General features: G+C 37.9%; 1 protein-coding gene across 1 annotated transcript; it reads left to right on the top strand.

Moving 5' to 3' along the window:
- Nucleotides 1-396: 396 nt before the first annotated feature.
- Nucleotides 397-2,820, top strand: LOC141613845 (uncharacterized). The gene is made up of 4 exons (XM_074432586.1): nucleotides 397-856; nucleotides 973-1,274; nucleotides 1,756-2,474; nucleotides 2,595-2,820. The coding sequence occupies exons 1-4, from the start codon at nucleotides 397-399 to the stop codon at nucleotides 2,818-2,820; spliced, it is 1,707 nt and encodes a 568-aa protein (XP_074288687.1).
- Nucleotides 2,821-8,967: the final 6,147 nt, after the last annotated feature.

Raw genomic sequence — 8,967 nt, 5'->3', positions numbered from 1 at the left:
CTCAGAAACCCTGTCAGATTTTAGTTTGCTGTCCAACTTGATTGAATTATTAAAAATAGTTAGAGTGCAAAATAAATCTCAAAATTTCTATCAGTTGAAGTTCATATAACTATAGAATTTATCACCAAATTTCATGAATTTTAAAAATTATTTACTATTTTTCCTTGCCTCTGCAAGAACATTGCATTATTGAATTTCTATCTGAATTCTTGCGTTATTGAATTTCTATCTGAATTGCTTCTTTTCTAATAAACCCTATAATTTACATTCCAGAAAATTTGGCAAGGAACTCTCGAACTCACAAGTCAAAAAATCTAAAATGGAAAAGAGTAAAGACCTTTAGAAGGGGAATCAATACTGGATTGTCAAGCAAGAAAGCATTTATTCTCCGTAAATATGTGGGTGAGGACTGAGGAGGAGCGATGGCGTTTCTATTTCTTTTTCTCACCTCTTAGTTCATTTTGTCCCAAACTCCCAATACCAAGTAATATTCCCTTAGCGCATGAGGCAATTTTCAAAATCAATTCTAAAAAAAAGGGTAAATCTGGAAGTTTTGCTTTCATGGCGGATATGAGTAAGGCATATGATTGGGTTCGATGGGACTTCCTCCAAGCTGTTCTGTATAGGTTTGGTTTTTCTGAAAATATGATACAACTTATAATGAACTGTGTTTCTACAGTTTCTTATGAAGTTCTTTTCAATGGTGCCCCTCTCAAGCAGTTCAAACCGGAATGCGGTCTTACACAAGGAGATCCCTTATCGCCTTATTTGTTTCTTTTATGCATGGAGGTTCTATCATCCAATGTAATTTCTGCGCAGGCTCATGGATCTCTTACGGGGTTTAAGATCTGCAGAGGTGTACAACCACTAACCCATCTCTTCTTTGTGGATGACTCGGTTTTCTTTATACGGGACAAGGGAATGCAGCAACGGTTCTGAGGGGTATTATTGACCAGTACTGCTCCGCATCAGGTCAGAGGCTGAATGAAGAGAAATGTGGGCTGCTGTTTAGCCCAAATATGACTCTCCGTAGAGTTCAGAGATGTCTTACGACATTCAACATTAAAACCAATAAAGGCATTGGGAAATATCTGGGTATGCCTTTGGAGTTCCAAGGCTCCAAGAAAGAAATTTTCAAAGGCTTACTGGATAATGTTACCAAGCGTGTTTCTTCTTGGAATGGGGTCTTTCTATCACCGACAGGGAGGCTCACCCTAATATCGTCTGTTCTATCAAACATCTCTATTTACTTTCTATCGGTTTTCAAAATACCGGTAAGTGTGACGAAGAAGATCAACGCTCTTCTGTCACATTTTTGGTGGGCAGGGACGAGATCAGGGAAGTCGGTCCATTGGTGTAGCAAGAATTTTACTAGTTTGCCAAAGAAGGAGGGCGGATTAGGTATCCGTAATGTCGAATGCCTCAACCAAGCATTACTGTCTAAGCATGCATGGAGAATTGTGTCGAAAGAAAACTCTTTATTCACCTTAACTTTCCGTGAAAAAAATATTTGGTGATTCTTATTGGACTAGTGATCTCAGACCTCAAAGGACGAACCATACATCATGGGGAGTCAAGAGTGTGTTGCATGGCTTACAACTTATCCTGGATAACTTAAGTTGGCAGCCTGGGTTCTCCTCTAATCTGAACGTCTAGACCAACAAGTGGGTCAATAGGCGAACTCCGGATCCGAAAGGCGAACTCTTAGAGCAGGATTTTGCTTTTCTCAAGGACCTCACTATCAAGGATCTATAGCTGAATTCTGGGGGTTGGAATCATCAATTCATACAATTACTTTTTACTGAGGAAACCACCAATAGGATCTTGGCCACGGTTCTAAGAACTAACCAGACAGAAGATGTTCCCATTTGGCCCGCTACACAACATGGTTCTTACACGGTGAAAAGCGGTTATGGGATGGTCTTCAGTGAATTCTTCAATAGAACTGCATCTGTGTGGGATATGACGAGATTAAACACTAGACAAAAGGATTTCTGTGGTTCCCGCTTATGGCATATGTCGGGACCACGGTCATGGAAGATTTTGGTATGGAAGATTCTTTCAAATTCCCTGCCAGTGGGAGAGGAATTTGAGAGACGGAATATACCATGGAATACTTCATGCTGCCTATGTCAACCATTCTGTGAGGCTATCGAAACTGTGGATCACATTTTCAAGGACTGTGAGATAACGGCTAGGGTATGGGCAAGTTCACCCCTAGGTGTGAACTCTACTCAAACGAGACACATCAGTGCTAGAGATTGGATTATCAATTGGATCCTTTACCTACGCACCCTTGATGAGTGGGAGGTACAAACAACTCAATTTCTTGCTATTATTGTGTCTTTGTGGAATTTGCGTAATAATGCACGATTCAGGGGAGAAAGGTTCATTCCTGAGGCTTTCTTCCGGGTTTATAACCGTTTGGTTAGCGATGCATTAAATGCGGTGAAGGAGTCTAAAACCCAGGTAGTGTAAGGATCTAATGACGTGACAGAGTATGGACAAACGGACCACATAATGGACTTGATTACCCTTCGAAATGGAAACCCAGTTTATATTACGGGGACTTTTGGTTCTTGTTCTATGATCAGACTTATGGTAGATGCAAGCTGGCGGAAATCGTGTCATGCATCATGGGGATGGGTTGCTATGGATTCGGAAGAAAACGTGATATGTAATGGCAGCGGAAGGGGCTTTTCAGAGAGTCCATTACAGGCCGAGGCTATAGGAGTTCTGAAGGCTCTTATATGGGCTAGAGACTGCGGATTCCTTCATGTGGAAGTTTCATCAGATTGTTTACAACTTCTATTCCAATGAGCAAGCAACGGAAAAAGGCACTATCTTCTTGCAGGCATCCTCGATGATATCAATGTCCTTTCGGCTAACTTTCATTGTTTATGCTTTAGTTATGTTTGTAGGGAAAGGAATGTTGCGGCGGACCAGTTAGCAAGGCGTGCCATGACAATGGCCTAGGAATCTTTTTTACCAGTTGCCAAAAAAAAAAAAAAGTAATATTTCCCACATGTTTTGATACACGTCGTTTGTGTGAGAGTTGCATGGATAATTTACTATATCACGTCCCTCTTTTTACTTATTACACACTCTTATGCCTCCTCGTATATACTCTTAGTCATGCATTACACACACTTTTGCCTCCTAGTATGAGTTGCCTGGGCCAAGTCATGCATTCCACGAGACTGAGACTAGGCTTCGACGTGTTTTCCACACGTTTGGGCCACTTTTACTCTTATTTATTTATTTATTTTTTTTAAAAAAAAAGCAAATTTGAGCAATACTTTTTTTCACTTTTTTAATTTTAAATTACTCATAATGTATGGCACAGTGTCTTTTAATATATACTCATATTAAACTGAGGATTAAAATTAGTTTTAAGCCATTGTTTTTTTTATTCCAAATGGTATTATCAACAAGATCAATGTTATTTGTAGAAATTTCTTATGAAATGGTGGAGATGAGTATAAGAAGGCAGCAAACATAAGTTCGGATACATGCTGTTTAACCAAAGCTGAAGGTGGGTTAGGGCTCAAACACATGAAGAATCGGAACATTGCTCTATTTGGAAAGTATACTTGGTGGTTTGCTAAAAAAGGACCACTTATGGGTCAGATGGATGTCACATATTTATACGAAAGACTGTGAGTGGTTTGATTACAATCCTCTCTTAGACTGTAGTTGGACTTGGAAAAAAATCAAACATATAATGCAAAAATTTAAACAAGCCTACACCAATAACAATTGGCTTAATGCATCATCTCGATTATAGAGTGAAAGCGAGGCTATTGTTTTGTTGTGTGACAAAGAAGCCTAAGGTGAGTGGAGATTTCTATCTTTGGAATACTCTTAATATTCCCAAAAATTCTTTTATCTTTTGGGTAATCATGCATCAAAGATTGCTTACTAAGGGTCGTTTGGTAAGGATGGGTATAATTGTTGATGGTAGTCGTGACATTTGTCTTCTTTGCTCTTGAATATCATGAGCATTTGTTTTCGATTGTCGGTATGTTAGGCAATGTTTGTGCTTTATTTCAAGGCCGGGAAGCTGAAACTCCATTTTTCTATGAATGATTTGGTCAGATGGTTATCTAGTTGTAGGGGACCTACAAAGTTGAAAAGGAGATTTATAGGGCCTTGTTATGTGACTCTCTTATGCTCCATATGGATTGTAAGGAATGAAGCAAGAATTAATGCAATGGTGAAGACGCCAACTTGGTTGGTGTAGTCTGTGGTAGCTGATGTAATGCATCGTTTCCGGAGATTAAATGCGAATACTCTTCAACAACATGAAGGAGTATGGTTGGAGAAACGTCAATGACAAGTTTCAGTTGATGCTTTTTTTTTTTTTTTTCTTTTTTTTGTAATTAGCATATATGAAGAATTTTACACTCACTACGCCAAATAATGGGATCAAGAACAGTTAGATAAGGTGATATACCGTTGTAATAGAAAACACGTAACCGTTATTACATCGATCGTTGTTATTTTGTGACCATGATTGTTAAAAAGGCGGAACCGTTATAAAATATAAATAACGGGTTCAAACAACCGTAATACAATATTAAGAACGATTCAAAAACCGTTGGCTATAATATTGAAACCATGGTAGTATTAGTTGGAATGCTCTACGGAAACCTCTGACAACGGTTTTACTGAACAAAACCGTTGTAAAATATTAAATATGACAACGGTTTATGTTATTAAACTGTTTTAAATGTCATGAATTCGACAATGGTTTTATTTCGTTATATTATATTTTTGGCCGTAGCATTATGGATGAATATGTCAACGGATTTCTATTTAAATGTGACCGTTGTCAATATATTTATTGACGACAGTTTTAATTTTAGCCGTAATCGAATTTATAAATATTTTTTTAAAATAAATTGTTTTAGCAGGTTCCAGCAGGTGCTGAAATGCTAATATTTGCAGTAGCAGGTTCCGCTGAAATGATAGAGCAAAATAACATTTCAGCAGCTGCGCATTGCAAAAATTCAATCTTGCATCATCAGAATATTACACATATTGATCTATTCAACCTAGCATCAAAATATTATAAACATGGTGACCAAAACTAAATACACATAGCTCTATATACACACATACATAATGAGCGGACTATTGACCATCCGTTAATGAAAGAAAATAAGTGGCCCACTTATTTGTCATGTCGGTTATGTCTTCTTTCGAATAGGTTGGGTCATTGTTGTTGATTGAAAGTGGGAACTACAAATCAAAATATACATAAAACACATTAACAGTGACTCTATCTTTGATATATTTTCGGGTGATATCTCCCACATGGACCGACAACAATAATAGGCGCATTGTTTGTCGTCTGGTTGTAGAGGAGACTATTATATAAATCATAGACAAATAAGCTAAATTAGATCAACCTCTCGCATAAGCATAAATTAAATTATAGGAGTAATTATTAAGAATACACTTACTTTTATCCGGAGAATAGTTGGACTTAATGCTCCAATTGCTCGAAACACACTAATTCATAAATATACACCGGAAATTATAATTAGCATTTGGTTTAGTAATATTGATGGGACATTAAAATGAGCCTAGTCTTCAAAGGTCATACTATAACAATTGACATTATAATGTAAGGTTGTAAACTTACTCAGTTATAAACTTTGCAAATTTCTGAGAGGGGCAATGTACGCAAGAGTCAATCCAGTACACTATGTTTTTTCTGACATTGATTGCCACTAACAGCGAATGGCTGCTATGAAATATTAAAAATTGAACTGTTAGTTCATATACATGCATGTAAGCGTGTTAATAAATGAATAGAATCGTGATTCATTATAATAAAGTACTATACATACCGATTCTCACTGTATGGGGCAAGCCATGGGCTTATGGGCGTCGTCAACCGTTGAGAAATTTTAGTGATGTGATCTTCGTATGTTGATACGAAAATTACTCGAAATAATAAAATTCGTTAGAGTTGCAGCGGAATTATTAAAACTGGACAGTGCTGAAGACTGTCTGATTGTCGGATTTATGTGATTTGAACGGTTTATTGAACTGTTTGAATCAGAACGTGAACTTAGTAATTTTTATGTGTTTTTTTTGTAATTTAAACGAACAAGAAAATAAAAGAATATTTGCTTGAGCTAGAACTATAGCTCAACCAATGGTGAATTATAACCAAGACCTATTGATTATAACTCGTGTTTATGTTCGAAAACGCGTCAAACAATAACGGGATTTGGAACGAAACTCGTCGAACCTGAATGCTCACACAATGCAAACGAAACTTGAAAGTTTATTGATAATTCTTGGATGTGAAATAAGGATACAATAGCTCCCTATTTATAGTAAACTAGACCGACTCCTAGAAGGACTTAAGGAAACAAACGACTTCCCTAATCTTACACGACTTAAGCTATGGCTAAATTGCCTTATTATAATCCTAATACTTTTAGGGAAAATATTTAAAGGAAATAACAACAATAAAATAATTAACTAAACCAGATTTTAAGAAAATTGGAAACTTTCCTAAAACCGGATAGACTACTAATTAGGAAAACTTTAATTAGGAAAGATATGGCAACCAACTTTGTGCTTGCCTTGCACGTTTCCTTAAGCTCTACGAACCTTCCTTCTCCAGCTCCATGCACTCTCCTTGACGTCCAAGCAAGCCACTAAACGTGACGCCCAAGTAAATTAAGGAAACCATTGTTGAACACGTAGTTGAGTCTGGCTTCTGACTGAACAATCGTGGTGTGTTCATTTTGTTCATTTCGTTGTTGAGCAGCATCATTTTTGCATCATCCCCTCCCTCTTGGAAAAGAATTGTCCTCAATTTATGTAGCCTCATATCTCTGGGATCAAAATATGAAATACATAAACAAGAGAGCAAACAAGAAGATATAAACAATAAACATGATTTGAAACTCACGCCTCCATCAACACCTATCTTCTTTTCGTTCCTTAATTTCAAAGTCCCATTGTGCCATGATTGCTTGTGCTTTCCTCCCCTCCTCCCTCCGTGCACAAACATAGAGTAATTATCACGAAAGTCAGTGTCAAACAAGCACTTTAAACAAGATGAATCCTCCGTAGTTGTAGCATCCTTTTGCACCTGAAAATCAAACAAATAACCACAAGACTCGATTGCATTCGTTATTGGTTTAGCAAATACTCCGAGCTCATAGTCAAAATCCGATGAAACCCACGGCTCTTTGACCTTTGTAACAACTGCTTCCTCATCTCCATAATTATCAAAAATAGGCGGCTGATTGAAATCAATTGAACGGTCAATGTAGCTGTTCCATAATTCATCCTTGCCAAGATCTTTCTCGAGCTTGCTTTCCATAGCCAATATAGTGAGACTCGAAATTTTCTTACCGCTAGAACGCATAGTAAGTGTAGCTTCGGATGACATAGGTTTTAGAACAACGTTCTTCCGTCTATCTATCAACTTGTACTCATTGCTTCTTCCTCTATGCATCACGTCTCTATCATATTGCCAAGGACGACACAAGAGAATGTGACAAGCATCCATAAGAACTACATCGCATACAACCTCGTCTTTATAAGAACCCATAGCGAAACAAACACGAACCTGTTTTGAAACTTGCACCTTCTTGTCATCTCCTAACCAATGTAAAGCATACGGATTTGGATGAACCATGGTTGGTAAAACTAACTTAGACACCATGTCGCTTGAAGCTGCATTTGTACAACTCCCACCATCAATAATCACACCACACCACTTATCTTTCACTTGGCACTTCGTATGAAACAATTGATCACGTTGCTCCAAATCAACTGGAACGGAATTAGCTTGTAATGAACGAATTACCAAAGTGTCATAAACAGGGGCAACATAAGTCTCGGTCTGCTCCTTCTCCTCCTCGGCCTTATCAAGATTAAATATACCACCTCTAGTTTCGTCCTCTTCGTCAACCAACTCATCACGAACAGCTACTGCTGCCCTCAAAGTTATATTACATTTATTAGGACAAGCATTCTGATAATGCCCAAAACCTTGACACTTAAAGCAACGAACTCTCATCACACTTTGCTCTTTTGGAGTGGTTACGGCTTTAGCAACCATAGGGGCTGCCACGGGTATGATCACGGGAGGAGCAGCCGTGTTGGTACTTGTACTAGCGTCTCCTGAATCTACCAAGTCATTTTGTAACCAACCAAATGATTTATGCAAATTATTGGATCCATACCTCAACCTTCCTTGCGCTTCAACTTTCAAATATAGACCATATAATGTATCAAAATCAGAATATAGTTGTAACTCCAAGGCATGAGCTATGTTTCGGTTTAACCCTCTCAAAAATCGAGCCATCTTCTGTTTTTCATTCACCTCAACCTCACCCATCAAGGCTAATTTCTCAAACTCATCTATGTACTCACTAATACTCATCCTACCTTGCATTAAATCAGAAATTTTACGATACAAGGTAAGCTTATATGTTGGTGGTATATACCGTTTCTTTAGCTTCCGTTTCAAGGATTTCCAAGATGCAATCTTTGCCTTTCCAGCACGCGCCCTTTGTGCCTTCAAATTCTCAAACCAAAGTGATGCACCTCGACTCAATTTAAGGATAGCATACTTACGTCGTTTTTCATCATCAAGGTCCTTGAAATCGAACATCCTATCAATCTTACGGCCCAATCCAAGTAATCTTCGGTATCGATTCCTCCAACCAATTCAGGAAGCTCGGTGATTTTGAATTCATCCTGCCGTGGTGGCTCTCCATGCCTTGGTTGCCAACGTGGTCCTCCTGTGTGCACATTCATGTTCTTTAAAGCCTCTTGGAGATTTTGAAGAAAATTTGGATAATTAAAAACCATGATTACCGTCTTGGATCAACAAATCTGTCTCTGATGCCAAATGATACGAAAATTACTCGAAAGAATAAAATTCGTTAGAGATGCAGTGGAATTATTAAAACTGGACAAAGTCTT

The sequence above is a fragment of the Silene latifolia genome, chromosome 11, assembly GCF_048544455.1.
Source record: "Silene latifolia isolate original U9 population chromosome 11, ASM4854445v1, whole genome shotgun sequence".
NCBI classification, from domain to species: domain Eukaryota; kingdom Viridiplantae; phylum Streptophyta; class Magnoliopsida; order Caryophyllales; family Caryophyllaceae; genus Silene; species Silene latifolia.
Note: the sequence above shows the minus strand (reverse complement) of the source record. Positions and strands in the feature narration are given on the sequence as shown.

Coding starts and splice junctions, on each gene's coding strand:
- LOC141613845 (XM_074432586.1), top strand. CDS start 397: ATGTGGGTGAGGACTGAGGAGGAGCGATGGCGTTTCTATTTCTTTTTC. Junction 857..972: donor GGGGTTTAAGATCTGCAGAG/GTGTACAACCAC, acceptor GCTCCGCATCAG/GTCAGAGGCTGAATGAAGAG. Junction 2,475..2,594: donor GAGTCTAAAACCCAGGTAGT/GTAAGGATCTAA, acceptor TTCTATGATCAG/ACTTATGGTAGATGCAAGCT.